Source organism: Clavelina lepadiformis, chromosome 1 (assembly GCF_947623445.1).
Source record: "Clavelina lepadiformis chromosome 1, kaClaLepa1.1, whole genome shotgun sequence".
NCBI classification, from domain to species: domain Eukaryota; kingdom Metazoa; phylum Chordata; class Ascidiacea; order Aplousobranchia; family Clavelinidae; genus Clavelina; species Clavelina lepadiformis.
In genome coordinates, this window is record NC_135240.1 from 12,679,602 (window position 1) to 12,697,766 (window position 18,165).

The window sequence follows — 18,165 nt, forward strand, 5'->3', positions numbered from 1 at the left end:
ACACTCAAGTAATTATAACAAAATTTTTAAAGCATGAAAGCATGTACTAACTAACCAATAGCAACACTAACAAGAAAAATAACACAAATCCATTTAATGTCCAACTTGGCATTGGCTTTGAGCTTTAACAAGTTTGTCAAAGCGGGGCGCAATTGCAGAGGATGCAGTATGCAGTAGCTGCTTGAAGTGGTCATCGGTCAACCGATTGCGATATTTATTTTTGATTCTGATCATTTTGCTGAAAACTGACTTTTTTTGACAAGTCAAAAAATAATCGCCCTACTTATTTTAAATCGATTTTTTTATATTTTTTGTGGGATTTTCAAGGGTCAATGGGAGCCGCAAGAAGGCTAGCTTGGAGCCGCGGTTGGGAATCACTGCTCTAAACCATTAACCACCAACTTTTTGAAGTCACCAACAGCAGGGTGGTATACCGATCGGCAACCACGTGACATCACTGATAGCAGGGTGCTGATGAAAAACAGGAGGCTGCCATTGGTGACGCCACAAAGACATTTCAGCATGTGCTCAGTAAGAACACCTATTGCAAACCTATTATCTAAATTTGTTTTGCTGACTCATATTGCTTGGTCATTACAGCGCATTGATCATCTGGGACAGGCGCACTTCACAACTTACGCCTAAGGCATCATTTTTGGAGTGGTTTGACGTTTGTAACGCAACTACAATGCCGGCTGCCGCATACGTCACTTCAAGCACGGGGATAAAACCAAGTTAACAAGTTAGGACTTTGCTATATGTCGGTTTCAAAACTGTTAACACCGTTAACCAGCATTTTAGTGACAGTTCTATGTCACGATAGACGATGACTCTCTGTTTTTCTCAGCCAAACTGTTTTGACGTAAGATGACTTATCAATTATATATGTGACTCCCCTGTGTGATGTGTCCCTTGATTGGTTGGCACAGTAGTGAAATCTTTTTGCTTAGTCATTGTTATGCAACTTCTTTTTTTGCTTTCTCAATTGGCAAATCGGGCGGCAGTTGGCCTACATCTGGTAAGCTTATTACTTCTAAACTTAGAGCGGTAATTTCCAGATTACAAATGTTTTAGCTGATTGGAGATTCAAAGTTACACGGAATAATAATGACGGTGGGTTATTGTACAACTAAAATGCTTAGTTTAGCACGACAGTAAAACGTGATCGTGCTTAAGAGAGCAATAAAGCCTGATTGTTGCCAAAAGGACAATTTCTAAATTTAGAGTGATAAAAATTTCATTATTCGAGATGGAGATGATACTTGATATAAATAACGTTCATGGCGGGATTTTGTTTAGTTTTTTCAAGCTAGTCTGTCAATATCTCTGATTTGATGAACATACAATGTATGCATATTTGATAGACTATGCTTGTTAGTTGCCTGATGGAAGCCTGGAAGGTGTGCTACAGTAGACCCTCCTCGATTATAGTCTGTGTTTTTCACTTTAAGCTTTTTAACCAGAATGCAGACGCAGTTAAAATACAGGCAAGCACTGTATTATTTATCATTTTGTAATATTCTTGAATACTATTAACTGCCAAGTGGTAGTACGAGACTACAGGATAACTGAGGTGACAAATGCACAACATGTTAGAAAAAATGGTTTGTATGTAATTATATTCTCCTGTTCGTGACTTTCTTCAGTTAAGAAATATTCAGTGTGTATATAACTTATATCTGAAACCAAAATTAATCGATGTATATTTCACTTTTCAAGGTCGCTTTTATAAGCTTTGCTTCAATTAATAAGTTAGTACTGGTACTTAAATTACAACTGAAAATGACTGACAAGCGTGATAAAGCTACAAACCAGATTGCAGAACATGCTGCTGCTACTAAGGTATGTTGGAGAAAAGCTGCCAAAATTGATACTTCTCACTACAAATTAACTGAAATGCAATTTTTTACCATATTTTTGGTGTTTGTTCACAATTGCATTTCCAGGATGGTGGTGACTTGATGACATCTACTGGTGCTCCTATATCTGACAAACTGAACAGTATGACAATAGGACCCCGTGGACCACTGCTTACGCAGGTATTTCAGATTATTTAATCAAGCATACTTTGCAATCATTTTTATGATAATTCTTGATGCATTCCGTAACCACTTGTACCTGTTCATGTAGGATTTTACTTTCACTGATGAAATGGCTCATTTCAATAGAGAGCGCATTCCTGAGAGAGTGGTTCATGCCAAAGGGGCTGGTAAGTTAAAGACATTTCTACTTTTTCCACACAGTTATAAGCTGTTCAAACATAAGTCGCATATAACTTCTTTAACGTTTATGTTGTTTGCAGAGCACCAACCTATAACAGAGCTCTTCTGTTGTCTAATATTCAGGGTGGGCTGTGTTAGTTGTATTGAAAATTTATGATGTTTTCAGGTGCAAAGGGATATTTTGAGGTGACACATGACATCAGCAATTTCTGCAAGGCTAAAATCTTTGAACACATTGGGAAGAAGACTCCTTTAGCAATTCGATTTTCTACTGTTGGTTGGTGATTTTTCATGACTTTTACATATAAATACCATACACTACATATAAATACAATGTCTTGTTTTGCCGCCCACACCCAACCCATTTCAACCCAGTTTTGTTGTCACAGGTGGCGAGTCTGGTAGTGCTGACACTGCTCGTGATCCTCGCGGGTTTGCTGTGAAATTCTATACTGAAGATGGAAACTGGGATTTGGTTGGCAACAACACCCCCATTTTCTTCATTAGAGATCCAATATTTGTAAGCCATGGTCATACGTTTGCATGGTTAATGTCAAAATATTTTGATTTAATAAAATATTGTATTAAGTGTGAGGGTAAAGAATATTGGGATTTTTACAGTTCCCATCATTCATCCACACTCAAAAGAGGAATCCTCAGACCCATTTGAAGGATCCCGATATGTTCTGGGATTTTATTTCTTTGCGTCCAGAAACAACTCACCAGGTTTGTTTAACTTTCTTCAGGTTTTTTTTCATTCTGCTTCGTTTGTTATCAGTTTTTTTTAACTCCTTTATTAGATTCAAAAAATATGTTGCTTTTAGGTGTCATTTTTGTTCAGTGACAGAGGAACACCAGATGGTTACCGTAAAATGAATGGATATGGAAGCCACACATTCAAGATGGTAAATGCTGATGGTGAAGCTGTATATTGCAAGTTCCACATGAAGGTCTGTTGCTCAGTTATCCGCTTGCAATCTACATAAAATTTGTTGTAGTTGGTTGAATTAAATTCATTGTGGTCTGTTGGAATAAATAAATTCTTTAAACCCTGTATAAATAAAATTTCAATACGTTTTCAGTTAACGATTTTTATCTGTTTTATTCCATGGCAGACGGATCAAGGGATCAAGAACTTTATGGCAGATGAAGCAGACAGCCTTTCTGCCACTGATCCTGATTATGCAATTCGGGACTTGTACAATGCTATCGCCAACAAGAATTACCCAAGCTGGACAATGAAAATTCAAGTTGGTTTTTATAAAAAGTTTTGAGCTTGTTTGAACAAACATTTGTTGTTAAACAGTAGTGGTTCCTCGAAAGCTTTTTGCTAACGACAAGTGGTTCTTGGAACCAAGTGTGTAGATGAATCATAGTATTTGCATGTTATGTAAAGACTAATACTTCCTAGTAATCCCAGTAAGTTTATATCACTTTTTGATTTTTACAGGTGATGACATTCGAGCAAGCAGAAAAGTTCAAATGGAATCCATTTGACCTTACCAAGGTAACATGCCAGGCCTGCAAGCTTTCAAACTTTGTTTGATTATTGGTTAATTTTTTCCTAGGATAGCTTTTACTAGGCTGAGTGTGAAAAGGCTTTTGTTGACATGGCCTTATTGCTTTCAAACATAAAACAGCCCTCTCGTCAAATGGAAGAGGTCCTTTTTTGTTAAAATACTTCGCTATATACATTACTTGTTTGTGAGATGTAGATGTCTTATTATCTGAAGAAAATTAAGCTGTGCTTTTCATAATTCAGCAATATTACAACAAGTTGAACTAAATGAACCAAATACATGATGTCCAGGCTCAATACAAACACATTGAACACAAACGCATTTGAATATTATAATGTAGACAGAAATATCACAATGATTCAGCGAAGTTGAAATATAAAAGCATGTCTTTTTCTTCGTGGGCACTTCTTTACTAATAATTAAACTTAAGCAATGATGTATGTCTTGTTTAAGAGGACTGCCTTCGCTGGTCATAATATGCTAACGGAACATTTCATACAATGACATAAAAGCCATCAAAAAATTTATACGATGTCATGATTCTTACAAATGTGCTAGTACGGCTAGCTCGCTGTCGCTGACCACTGTAAAATTTGTCTCTTATAAGTCATAAACAACTTCGGCTATTCTTAATTTCAGATATGGCCACAAGCTGATTTCCCTCTCATCCAAGTTGGGAAGTTAGTCTTGAACGAGAACCCATCCAACTATTTTGCTGATGTGGAACAGATCGCTTTTTCCCCTTCCCACATGGTGCCTGGTATTGAAGCCAGTCCTGATAAAATGTTACAGGTGGGTACTTGTGATAATACTAAAGTGAACTGTACTTCGTATTGTTTATCCTTATAGTCCAACCCTTTCCTGTAGCATATTTTCTCTTTCTTGAAACCACAGTAAATTAACATGTTTTACGTGGCGTTTATGTCATTAATATGTGCAGGTTTCCATCTTAACAGTCAGTTTCCTATTACAGGAAGATAATTATTTTGTAACAGAATTCGTTTTCTGCTAACAAAGTCGACTGTGTAAACAGATTAATTGCGGTTTTCTGTATATCAAGAACAGAAAATTTTTGCTGCTGGGCTTGCTCGAAGCAATGACTCGGCTTATTTATAGTCGTTTATTTAAGGCAAAACGTGTTTTTATTCATTTCCCGGCCACCTGTAGTCGAAATACCCTACTTAAAAAAACAATTTGATAGTACAACCCATAGAGCGTAATCTGTAATGTCATGTAACACTTTATAAACCAAGGTCACGAAAAGCCGTCAGTAAGTAGGTACGTCTAAACGGGTACGTCAGTAAGTAGGTTCTGAGTCATTCTGAATTTGAGTTTCTTGCTTCCAGGGCCGCCTTTTCTCTTATCCCGATACTCATCGTCATCGTCTTGGTAGCAATTACATGCAGATTCCAGTCAACTGTCCATACCGAGTCAAAGACTCCAAAGTCACCAATTACCAGCGTGATGGCCCGCAGTGCGTGACTGACAATCAAAGTGCGGTTTGTTATTAACTTCTGTTTCATGCACGACTGAACTGTTTTGTTTTTTTTTGGCTAAAATTAATGAAATATGAGCAGTACAAAGGTTATACATAACCGTCAACTCATATTCCATGCTTTCGTTACAGTAATTTAAAACGAAACACGTGATTAAGGCTCAGAAATCTCGTAATTTTGTAAGCTGTGGTTTGTTTTGCAGAAGGTGCGCCCAACTATTACCCGAACAGCTTCAGCGGTCCAAAGGATGGAAACGCACTTGGTGGAAAGGCGAAAGCCCATCGATGCGAACACGCATTGAAGGTGTCCAGTGAATGCAAACGCTGGAATTCGGCTGATGACGACAATTACAGTCAGGTACATTGCCGATAGGTTGCCTCTTGCTTGCTGCTCTATGTACTTGAGTCGGTTTAAATCTAACTGGTGCAAGACCCTAACAATTAGTTTTATGGGGTTGCGCGAAGGTTGGGCTATGTTTGCATAAAGCTCACGACACTGTTGTTTGTGCAAACTTTAGCCGTCCTGTCGCAACTATAGTCGGTTAAATATTAATTTGGACCAGGCAGACTTTTCTGTAAATTTTCTTCAAAGGAACGTGCACGCATAATTCCGCTCGGCTTCAGGTTCTTGACTGACTCAACCGTTGTATTTATAATAAAATATATTACGAATTTTAGATCAGTTTCCTGAAGCTGCGGCTTCGCATTAAGAAATTACAATTAGGGGAATTATTAATAATTAATTAATTACATTGGTCGACAACCTAACTTATTTTTTAACGGTTTTACTGTTCGTAATTTCCTGATTAAATGGAAAGGCTGAAACGCATTGGAATAATAATTTTAACGGTACATAGTAATGCCATTCATGCGTTAACAGCGAAAAATGATAACCCAAAGTAGAGATACAAAAGTTACGTTGACTCCAGGCAAACCATGCAAATGTTGGCGCAGATATTATGTTTACCTTCTAAACGACGTATTGGTCGTTTATATTTTAATGGTTGCAACTTTACAAAAATTTAAGAATTGCACTTACCTCTTTTGAAAAGGGTTATAATGTGATATTTAACCCCGTCACTGAATTACGAAACCAAGTCCATTATTACGTAATAGTTAGTATTACATATGTAATAGTAAAAATAATGCAAAGGGTTTTAGTTCTAGTCTTCAAAACTCACGATGAAAATTGTATGATTTATAAGTTTATTTAATGAAAAACAATAACGGCCCATACGCAATCCATGCACATTAGTATCATCTTCGTTCAGGTTACCGACTTCTGGAACAATGTCTTGAATGACGAAGAACGAAAACGTCTTGCCGAAAATATTGGCAACCATCTGAAGAACGCTCAACCGTTCCTTCAGAAGAGAACTGTAAGATTTTCGTTTTTTGCGTTAATTTTAATACTCTCTCCTGTCAATGCTTGATAATATTACTCATATTTAAATTTCTAAAAAAATTACCGTTATTGTTTGTTAGCTCATCGTATTATCTTCGACCTTTTAGGTCGGCAACTTCTCTCAGGTTCATCCCAGATTGGGGGCGATGATCCAGGCCGTTCTGGACAAAGCCTGCTCGAGCCTGTAAAAGCTGTAGTTTGCAAATGCAGTGAAGATATTCCCGCTTTGCAGTATATTTCGCCTTTATCAGTGATTATTCAACGTTTCGATATAGTAATTTTAATCCTGATTCCAATTGGTTTGTAGTTAATTTTATATCAGCAACTTCAGATAGTTTTAAAAAAGTTGTGTAATGTGCCTGTACTGCATCTGCTATTGTAAAGCAAACAACTTGAAAACCATGCCACAAGTGCACTTACTTGCTATGGATTGTAAATATCATTTGACGATTATATTCCAATCGTTTGCAAATTCGGTGTGCAACTTTTAACCGAGTTCTGAATTATTACTTTGTAATACGATTTGTCACTTTGTATATATGCATTTGCGGATAGGGTTGCAATCACCGCCTTATATTTAATTGTATCATTTGCCAATAAGACGTGTTGTACATGTGCGTAACTGTGGGAAAAGCTGGGTCATTTGATATAACCGGAGTGTATGAAGTGTAGTTTATGAGTGTACAATGAATACCCTTGGGAGTTTTTCTTCCTTTTCTAATTCGTTTAGCTCAGAAAGAAATGCGTGGATATCATCCGATATTAAAAATAAATGTATGCTGTAATGACGGCTGACTTCTGTTTCATGGCTTATGCGTCGTTAGAAGGAAGCCCCAAAGACCTAAAACTAAGATCTTTATGAATTTGTTAGACGTCCTACATAGGGCTTTAAAAAACATGCTTAGACAATTAATCAGAAGGGATCACGTCAATTGACCGTGAACAAATTCACCGGCGACAATTGGTCGTGGTCAACTGACCGGCAACAAATTGGCCGGCGACACAAATCAACCGCTACGCATTTTATTTTTATTTTTTACGCAAATTAGCATTGTTGTTTATTCAAATTATATGATTTAAGTGATAATATGATTTAAGGTCAGTTGGTTCTAGGTAAATTTACGTCACGGTCAGTTGTCCCCCGGTGAGTTGTCCCCGGTGAGTTTGTTCGCGGTCAATTTCCCACGGTTAATTGTCGTGGAACCTAATCAGAATACAATATAGTTGGTGTTGTTTTCTAGCCTGGGAATTACCCTAGCAGTAGAGGTGCTTCAGTGTTCCAGTTCACGTGCAGAAGTATGCTAAAAATTAGCAGGAAAGAAGCTAAAATTGGGTTTTTTAGACCAACAATTTTAGTGTTTATTTTGCGCATCTGTAAAAAAATTGGAATCATGGATTTTTGATAGAATTTTTTGGAATGGTAGTTCAAAGCATACTAAATTGACATGCAAAAATTCAGAGAGCCCCATGGAGGATTTTTCGAGTAATCAGTCTTTTAGTAAATTTACTGTATAGAAAACAAACAAAGATTTTATGGCATTTATTGGTGTTTAACGCCACCTTAGAAAAGGGTTTTGAAAAGATTTAGGCCTACACTAATGCAATAGATGTTAGTTTCATGGCAAATAAATGTGGGTGTATTATTATTTACCCTATTTGTCTTCTTGAATATTCTACATGTCTGCAGGTTTAATGTTGTAGATCGAGTTCAAACGTAAGTTAAAATTTATTCATATGGCTGGTGTTAGTCTTTCATTAAGTTTAATAAAAGCATGATAATGGTCGCGTCGGAGTTAAGTTAAGCTGATAGAAATTTCATGATAACAAAGTATTTGTCCTCCGTTCAAATGCAAGTGAAAAAAATAATGTTAAAAGCAACTGCTCTTATTCAAGCAGATTTTTTCCATAATGACCTGATCATTAAGTTATTTTCTAACTAGCTGTTGTTATCAATAATTTTAATTATAAGTTTCATAGGCTTGAACCTTTATAATGTGCAAAAAATGGTGTGTAAGTTTCATCTTGTGGTCGATCTTTTAGATTGCAACCCGAAATAAGTGCGACCGTTATTAATTAGCTTCGTGCCTTTTTGCTCTGTAACACTAATAGCAGAACAAAAAAGGAAACTGGAGAGCCATGTTTAACTTTCTGGGCAAAGTTTTGACAAATAAACATTGTGTTCACTACTTTCTTGTCAGTTAATTCGGAGATTAAATGTGAGGAAGTGACCACTTTGTAGCAGCCTTGCTGGCATTTTTAATACCATCACATCAGTCTTGGAAAAGTGTTTTCCAGTTATTGATTGAAGTTTGTTTTTTGATAACACTTCAATTGTCGTTTGATATTTGGAAACTTGCTCTGAATAACTTCGTGTGAAAACTCCTTTTAGTACGTTACCAGGTTGTTTCAAAACGCGCCAGTTTTAACTGAATGTAATCCCGATTGCCAACACATTGTTTTTCTCGTTCACACGTTGTGAAATGTTCGTGTTTTTTTGTCGGATATTTCCGCTCACATCGCTCCACGTTTTATAAGCTCGAACTTCTACGCGAGAAAACGACAGACGGAGAGATACAGAGAGTTGTACGATCGTACTACGTTAGTCATGGTGATTGCAATTCAATAGACCTGTTTTAAGCAGTGATTTTACTAGGTTTTTGATTATGCGTAATATTCGGAACGTGTACAGTACCTACAATAAAAAAATCCTTTTCTGGTAAACTGTATCTGTTGTAACATAAAAGCTTTCGGCTGACAAGGGGTTAGAGAATTCTAACCGCACGCAACAATAGAGTCAGACAATTAATTCAGCAGGTAAATTAAGTCAAAATAACATAAGTTAAGACAGATAAGCTCTGCATCTGCTGTGATAACCTCCGCAACTTTACTGCCAGATTTCATTGTCTAAAATAAGCAGCTAGGTAGGTACGTATCGTTATTAGTGAGGTTTATTTTCTAGTTCACTCTGAGTTAGGTAAAGTCGCACTCAAGGGCGGCTTTCGTAAGATTTTGAGTGGAGATCAAAAACTTGACTTACAATTCGTTTTATTAATCGACCAGAAAAAGGGGATTTCCCAAATCTTCGTTGCTAACTCGACTCAAGTGGCCATATACAACGACTTACTCAAAAATTGCAGTAATTGTAGACAACCAAAATTGTTGTTGGGTTTTTGATCTAGATTTAAGTGACGAACTGCAGTTCAAGTTTCGATTAGCCCTTTAAGTTAGTTTTTTAATCTCCACCCTTAGCAGCACACTTGCAAAATGCATGCATTTATGCCTAAACAGGCTGTGATACTAAGGGGATACTACAGTATACAGATCGAATACATGTATACAATACAATACATTGTACAATACATGTACGAATACAATACATTTTCCAAGGTGTGCTTGGACCAAGCTCAATCGCCTTAGAACTGACGTTGGCCTCTTCCGCTCAACTATGCACAAATGGGGTATGGCTCCACCTGCGGCCTGTGAGTGTGGTGCAGAAGAGCAGACTGCAGACCACGTCATAACATCTTGTCCCACATACCAACATCCTTGTGGAAACCGTGGTCTGACAACAATGGATGAAAACCTGGTCAGCTGGCTAACAAACACCTGCCCTACAATATGAGGTTTTTGTTCCCTCTCTGAAGAAAACTTAAAGAACCATCTACTCCACACGAAGAAGAAGAAGATCGAATACAGTGTAGAATTCTTGTTTTCATAAATCTGCTTTGCGAAGCATTGAATAACGTGCCAATGACTTCCTGTTTTCCGTATTGAGTCGTGTCATGGGTGTGGTGCCTGCCTATCCTGCGTGAATTATTCACAGTTGTTCAATTCATTCAGTCTACTAAGATCATCGCTGCAACATGGACGTCTTTATACTGTTGCTGTGCCAATGTTTTATCTAAATGTAATTATTCAAAGCAACTTCAATATGATCAGTATATACAGTTGTCATTCCTTTGCAACCAATGTTAAATTCAATTTGAAGAAGTTCAGTATTAAGATAGACAACTTTATTGTCATCTTCACAAGCCAACAACGACTTTGGTCATATATTATAGCAGTGGAAAACAGGTCATTATAATATTGATCACTGCTAATTGAAGCTAGTCTTCAGACAATAAGAAGCAAGTCAAAACTTAATTACATATAGGAGTCATGACAAGCAAAACCACTACAAATCATCACGTATTTGTTGTTGCACTTTTTTCAGTATGATTAATCTTCTTGAAACCACTCTTGGAAATCTGTCATTCTTTATTTTATATAGTCTACTATTACTTTCTAATAGTTGCATTGTTATTAATTTTAACTGCATGCATTTAAAAAAAATAAATTGTCTAGTATGTTTTTGTTTTTAGTTTAAATTTCTGTTTTATCTGAAACATGTTTGGGTTTGGTGGTTGTGCTAATCTTCCTTTCCTGCAATACTACAGTTTAGTTGACATTTTGCAGGTTTGAAGTCTTAAGGCATTGTCACTTCTTCCCTTTTGTTTATTATTTGTGAATATGTAATAGTTCAAATATGATGTAACAAGGATAGCATCATTTTTTGTCCTCACACTGAAAGGCCAAAATAAACCATATGATACAAATGAATATCTTTCTTTTGAATACAGTACAACTCTAAGTCGACGATTCACGGTGCTGTTGTCAAATAGTTATGTTAGCAAGTTAGTTGTATTAGTGAAACAGAATGCTATACATTGTAGTAGAACAGAACATATTTCGAACCACGTTTATTTGGTCTTTAACCAAGGTTCTACTGTGAATAATTTTGACATGAAAAAGATACATTTGACATATTGCCATGAGTTACCCAAAAACTATTTGGGTAAGATATTTTCACTATATTTTTTGAAGTATTATATCATTAAATTTTATTTATATGGGATACTTTACAATAATTTGTGATTTATGCAAAAAACAAAAATATTCTAAGTTCCAAAATTTTATTTTTGGAAATACTAATCAAATAAAAATTACATATAAAAAATTAATGTGAAATAGATTATTAACCAATAAAGTTTTAAATTAAATTTAAGGTGTGGTATACAAACATATATTTTTAACCAAACTTTACACAAAAAAGAAAAACATCGAAAAAACTATGCTGACTTTTTATTTTGAAGTGACTATTTTACCAGATGTTGGTCATGCAGCCTGTTGTTGAAGCTAGATAGTTAGGTTAAGAGAATGAGTACATACGAGAAAGTTGATGTTAGCTATTTAGAGTTAAATATAAGCTAGACTTCTAAGATTAAAAGGAAGAGTTCATAAGTTTATAACATTTGAATTAGGTTTACAAGAAACTGAAATATATAATTTGAATGTGCGATTTTTTCATGAAGAATAGCGCCAGCCTTTTATTTTATAGCGTCTTGAGTCTTACACACTCCACTGATTGGTAGGACATGACTGTTCAATGGTTGTGCTGTGTAAGTTAGGGTGCTTATGTAAAATATAAGCCCCTTAACTTGGCAACTTTTCTCAATATTTTTCCTTTGTTGTGTAAAGAAATTCTTTTAATATTCATGTGAATGAAAAATTTTGCAGTCTGAACTGAAGACCAGAATGCTTACAATATAAAAATGAATATGCTCAGAAAGAGCTTATGCAAACAAATTCATATTTTTGGTTTTGTTGTATAAAACTGTTAATTTTAGTTTAGTTTTTACATAAATTTTGAATTAAATACTGTACTTGTTTGTTTCAGAGTTAGACGGAATACCAAATATAGCGTTTTTGAAACTTTAAACGACAAGGCTGCAATGACAGTAAAATGTAAAAGTTGGTATTGTCTTATAGAATTTTGAAAAAGAGGTGTGGTGTGCTGGTGTTTGATTTGCTGCAGAATGGAATTGTTCGTGAAAGATGATATACAAAAACTTTTACATAATAAGTTTTTTGTTATTATTGGAGATTCAGGTATGATTTGGAAAATCTGGTTTAAAACCATAAAAAAATAACTATATACTGTATTGTTCAAAGTTTCTTGGCATAATTTAGTTGTAAAATTGCTGTATTGCGATTTAGGAATTATTCTTAGATTTTTTGTGCGTAAGCAAGGATGCCTAAATGTCACATATATACACCCATCTTTCATTGTTCAATAAAAATTCTTAACTACTTAATGTTATATTTTAAAATAAATCCAAACTCCAAGATAAATGTATTTATAAAAACAATATATTTTTTGTATACCTTTGTGTGGTGCAGTACAGAGAAGTATATACAAAGATATACTGGTTCTACACAAAGAAGAAAGGCTGATTTTTGACAAAGAACTACGTGCTAAGGTAAAAATGACTTCAATTCAGTTCACTTTTGCCAAGTTTAAACTTTGCATGCATTTTTGTTTATTTGTAGTTTAGTTAATTGGTACAGGCACTACGAACAATAACAATTCCTATTGGATGAATAACTTTAGACATTTTAACTTTTATCAACATTTTTTTGTTTTACTTCAGTGTCATTAAATTAAAAGATTTCTGAATCATTAGCATTGATATGAGAGTACTAATATGACAAGGTTTATATGCCTGTCACCATTATAAATTTTTTATAACTTACTTTAGCAACAATTTTTGTAAGTATTACTATATATCCATGAAAAATTATTTTGAATAATTTAACATTCTAAATAGGTTTTGGATTTAATACCCTGATATGAACATCTCATAATTAATCAATATATTCTGCAAGGGATAACTTTTGATTTTAGTTGTAATTAATATTTATAGTTAACATTTCGTATGCAGGGAGAAAAGGAATTTTTAGGTGACAGATTGATTGAACAAAGTGAACTTACCAATGGCACTGCTTACCGAGAAGTTCGTGAATACAAAACAGACACATTTTTACTGAGGTTATATTTGGAAAGAAGTAATTTTTTGAACTGTTGACTTTTTCCAAGAAAAGCACAACTAAAGCTACTGTTTTATTTGTTTTATTTCTTATAAACAGGTTTTATTTCGTCACAAGGATTTACAGTGAATATATGGAAAGTGTTCTTAATGATTTTGGAAAGCCTGATCAACCTGTGCCAGATGTAGTACTGGTAAATTCATGTTTATGGGATATTACAAGGTATACTATAGATAATGTATGAACCACGTTGGTATGAACAAATTTTGTTTAGACTACACACCTACTTCATTTTGTTTACAGCATTTATATTTTATCTTATTAATTTCAATTGCTTTTGAGGTATGGAAAAAATGGAACAAACTTATATAAAGAAAATATTGAAAAATTCTGCAAAAAGCTTGATGAAGTTGTTCCTGTGGAAACATGTGTAATCTGGAGAACAACATTGCCTGTATGTGAAAGATATTGACAGAGCTGGGCGACTTGTTTGTTTGTAATTGTATTTTGATTTAGTAACTTTTATACCAAGGTAATGCATGGTTCGCAATCGCTATGATGCAGCGATATGTATTGTACATACTGTTATTTTCAGGTAAGCAGGGCTGCTCGTGGTGGCTTTCTCATGCAAGATGTCATGGATAAAAATGCGACGTTGGTTGTGGACGTGTTCCTTGCCAACCATCTTGCCCACCAGATTGTAACTAATCACAAATATGATGTACTTGACATGCACTTCTTCTTCACAGAGCAACAGTGGAGGTACGTAATGGTTTAACTTTGTACTGGAATTACTTTAGATTTAGTCTTGTGTACAAATGTGCCGTTGAAAATGTTAACATTGATTATATACATGCTCTTGAATGATCTGTCTGATATAGGCGTGCACGGGATGGTATACACTGGAATCAATATGCCCACAGGCGAATTACAAATATTGTGCTTGCGCATATATCCAGAGCATGGGGATTGGGCATTCCATCAAATTCATCTTTGAAAGATAATAATGGCGAGAAGTTTAACACAACAGGTAGCCCGCCATCCTTGCATTTTACCATAATATTTTTAATTGGTTATTTTTCATGAAGATATTTTGTGCTGTAGTATATTATAAAAAACTTTTGGTTTTACCTTTTCTTAAGCGGAAATTAATTTGAATACCACTGATGTTCTGCTGAATGCTTATGGCATGAAACAAAAACAACGTCCATTTACAAGTGAAGAACAACGCTATGGTGGACCAATTCGTTCATCGAATTATCATATTTTTGACTCATACAAAGAATTGTACGATTTCACTGTACCATCCAAAGAAAATTTGCATTACATGCAACATGTGTGTTTGTATTTTTCAATATTTCTTGCTGTCTTTCAGTTTTAATCTTAATGCACAAACACCTAATGGCTACTACATCAAACAAATTGGCTAATAAATAATTTTTTGTACATGCTTTACATGCTATTTTTAGAAGCAGTATAACTTTCAGTTGACTCATAATTACAACAACCATACAAGAAGAAATGATTATAATGAGGTAACAGAGCTCTCCTATGCTGAATTACAAAAGCATGTAAAAACTTGAAATGTTTAAGATATTATTATTACCGAATGCTTTTCTAGTATCACTTCCATGATTTGCGTAAAGTACAAGCCCTGCCTCTTTCTAACAACCCACGCATTGACTTCCATTTGAAAGCTGGTATGTGAGAAAGTTAATTGCTTGACAGTATTTTGGTTGTTTGTTAAATTTCCGACGTTTGTTATTCACGACGTATGTATCATTTGATATTTCGTAGAAGTGCGTGGCTTATGTATTTTTGACATGATAACTTTTACAGGTCGGCTAACAGAAGAGAATGAAAACTATGCAAATCACCCATACTACAATGAGCAACAACAACACCATGACCGCGTGGCAAGGAATAGGCGACGCTTTAGGAATCAACCATATAATCGTTGGCATCACATGACATAAGTTATTCGTGAGATTTTCAGTTGTCCAAACCTAATGGGCTCCTATGACCAGAGTGGAACAACTGCCACCTACGTTCTTTCAATTTGTTGTATGTTCAATGTTACAATTGTTTCTTCATTTTCCATTCTTATGTCGCTGCTGTTAATGATTACAATAATTTCTTAGAATGTTGGCCATCAGTGTGTTCTTGAAACACCATTGTCGCTATTATTTTGGATGAGTTAAAACATTGCACATATTTTTTGACTGCTTCTCATGCTATGTGCTGAGTAGACTAACGATTAACAATCTTGTTTTTTCAGGTAAACGTTTTATTTTTATAACAAAGTAGTGAGTCCTGTAATTGAAATGAGTGTAACTGATTTGTATACTTTTTTAGTGTTAAACAAACCCAGGTTTCAATATTTACTCCAGTTTTATGTACTGTGGTGGTAGGTTCTGTTAGTTATTGCAATATTTAACAACTTCTATATTCCTATTTACTGTAATAGATATTTTGCTTCTCTCTGCTAAATAGCGTAACTATCATGAGATTAAAAGTTCAGTGTTTTGTTTCCCGAAATATCCACACTTGCCGAGTATTGCTTTGCTGCTTTTTTGAAAATTTGCCTTCATGTAGTAATTGTTGTATAGATACAGTGGAACTTTTTTTGCTTCGTTTTTGATTCCTTCATCATTTTCTGCAAAACTTGCATTTGACTGCCTCTTTTTTATTCCAGTGCTTCATGTACTCAGTGATATACCATGCAAAATATTATGACTTGACGCAAGGAATCCTTCTATAAAACATAAATATGCATCTGTTCATGGTCAGTTATATGCATCTGTTTATGTATTTAAACTCAGTGGCCTGTCCCTATTAACCAATGGTATACGATATCAATAAAATTACCTACCGGTACTGAACATGACATAGATTTAGAAAAGCTTTCCACCAGGTTATCACAAATCGCTTATGCCAGGTTTTACAACTCAATGGTCTTGTATTTGAAGTGTGGCGTTGGATAATTGAAGCTATTTTAGCCAGGCTTATACCGATAGGTAGAAAATTTTCTTGTCACACGCATACTGTGTGTACAAAAAGGTAACATCAATGTTCTTCGAATCACGTTTTTCCTTAACTTGAGTCTTAGCGCATAACGGAATATCTTGAAAATGACTTGAGTCAAAGATCAAAACAACTCAAGTGACGTGATGAAAGTTCCGACATCAAAAAACATAGTTTCATGTGGGAAAATCGTACATTTTCAAAAAATTTACTGGACATCTTTCAAAGAGTAGTATATCCTAAAATTTTGCGATTTCCATGAAAATCATGGACGTTCTACGTAAAGGTTAAAAAAGTATGTTAGACCAATTATAGGCCAGCAAGGCCGGTGTTGTTTTTCAGTGCAGTGATTACCCTAGCAAATGGCGCGTTAAAAAGTTTCAGGTCGCATGTTTAGGTTAGCCAAAATTGTAGGTATAAATTTAATGAAATTTGACTTTTTTGGCTCAAAATTGCAGTCTTGACTTCAAAATTCTCTTGCAAGAGTTAGAGATATGTGATTTTATTACGATTTCTTGAAATAATAGCTTAAGGCATAAACTACCCAAGTGACATACAAAATTTCAGGAAGCTTCTTGGGAGGTTTTTCGATTACCGGTAATTGCATTTTTAGTAATTTCACTTTATGATAAAATAAACAAAAAAACTAGACCTTTTACAAGCATATACGGCGCCGGAGTAATCAGCGTATCAGAGTATCGGCCGGATTAATATGAAAACAACTAGGCCTATATGACATTAAGATAACTAATTAGGAGAATGAGCAGGGCCAAAAATAATTTTAGCTATTTCAGGTTTCTTGGAGTAAGATTTAGATTAAAAGGTAGATTTAGGTTATAGGTCTTAGGTTTAAGTTAGGTTCACAAGAAACTGTGAAAAATAACTTTGAACGCACGTCTTTTCCGGTGAAATAGTGGTAGCCAATATTTAAATATATTATCTTCTAAAATCCACTGTGCACTTTAATTCAATCGTTAAAATGCTGTTGTAAAACTTTCCATGTAAGATTGGATTTCTTGTCCATTGCAAGCAAGCAATATGCGCACAAGATTAAAAGATCTTTAGTAACTACAAGTAGGAAGAGTAGAAGTCCACTTCAAAGAAAGATCAAATGAAATATACGTCTTGATAACTTCGTGACCACCGGTAATCGGTTACCCTGAGACATTTCAGATTCAGGGTGATCGGTATTCTGTAGTTGATAGAAATATCTGCGGTATCACTGCAAAATTGATTTCTGTTCTAAAAACAGCTCTATTTGTTCGTAAAACGTGTTCCAGTGCCAGCGGATTATCATATGCGTTACTGCAGATGATTGTGTGAGCTACTGGAAATTGTGTGTACAAAAGTAAATGTGCATCAAATTATGCATCAAAACGCACTTCTGGAACTAACGTTTTTCGAAAACTTGTTCGGATGTTGAGTTGCCCGACTTCAGATGCAATGAAATTAAACTTGTTTGATGGGTGGTATGATCGTTTTTAGAAACTTGAATTGACTTAATTCTGGCCTAAAGTTAGATTAAATACGACATGTCGAGTGAAATACAATAAAGCGTCTGCTAAATCATCGCCTTTTGATGGAATCCAAATGACAATTTTTGCCTTTGTGTTTTGATGTCTTTAGAAAAAA

General features: G+C 35.0%; 2 protein-coding genes across 2 annotated transcripts; both read left to right on the forward strand.

The window, feature by feature from the left end:
• The first annotated feature begins 1,688 nt into the window (after nt 1-1,688).
• LOC143461529 (catalase-like) lies at nt 1,689-7,432 on the forward strand. The gene is made up of 14 exons (XM_076959265.1): nt 1,689-1,842; nt 1,947-2,039; nt 2,131-2,209; nt 2,389-2,499; nt 2,612-2,742; nt 2,844-2,948; nt 3,047-3,172; nt 3,338-3,472; nt 3,673-3,729; nt 4,382-4,534; nt 5,089-5,236; nt 5,441-5,595; nt 6,509-6,616; nt 6,750-7,432. The coding sequence occupies exons 1-14, from the start codon at nt 1,699-1,701 to the stop codon at nt 6,828-6,830; spliced, it is 1,626 nt and encodes a 541-aa protein (XP_076815380.1). The 5' UTR covers nt 1,689-1,698; the 3' UTR covers nt 6,831-7,432.
• A 2,360-nt stretch (nt 7,433-9,792) lies between these two features.
• LOC143465052 (PC-esterase domain-containing protein 1A-like) lies at nt 9,793-16,386 on the forward strand. The gene is made up of 12 exons (XM_076963188.1): nt 9,793-11,476; nt 12,359-12,570; nt 12,862-12,941; nt 13,404-13,510; nt 13,609-13,731; nt 13,852-13,963; nt 14,105-14,271; nt 14,391-14,539; nt 14,652-14,845; nt 14,979-15,044; nt 15,131-15,209; nt 15,349-16,386. Exons 2-12 carry the CDS (start codon nt 12,498-12,500, stop codon nt 15,483-15,485), a joined length of 1,287 nt encoding a protein of 428 aa, XP_076819303.1. The 5' UTR covers nt 9,793-11,476; nt 12,359-12,497; the 3' UTR covers nt 15,486-16,386.
• The last annotated feature ends 1,779 nt before the right edge of the window (nt 16,387-18,165 follow it).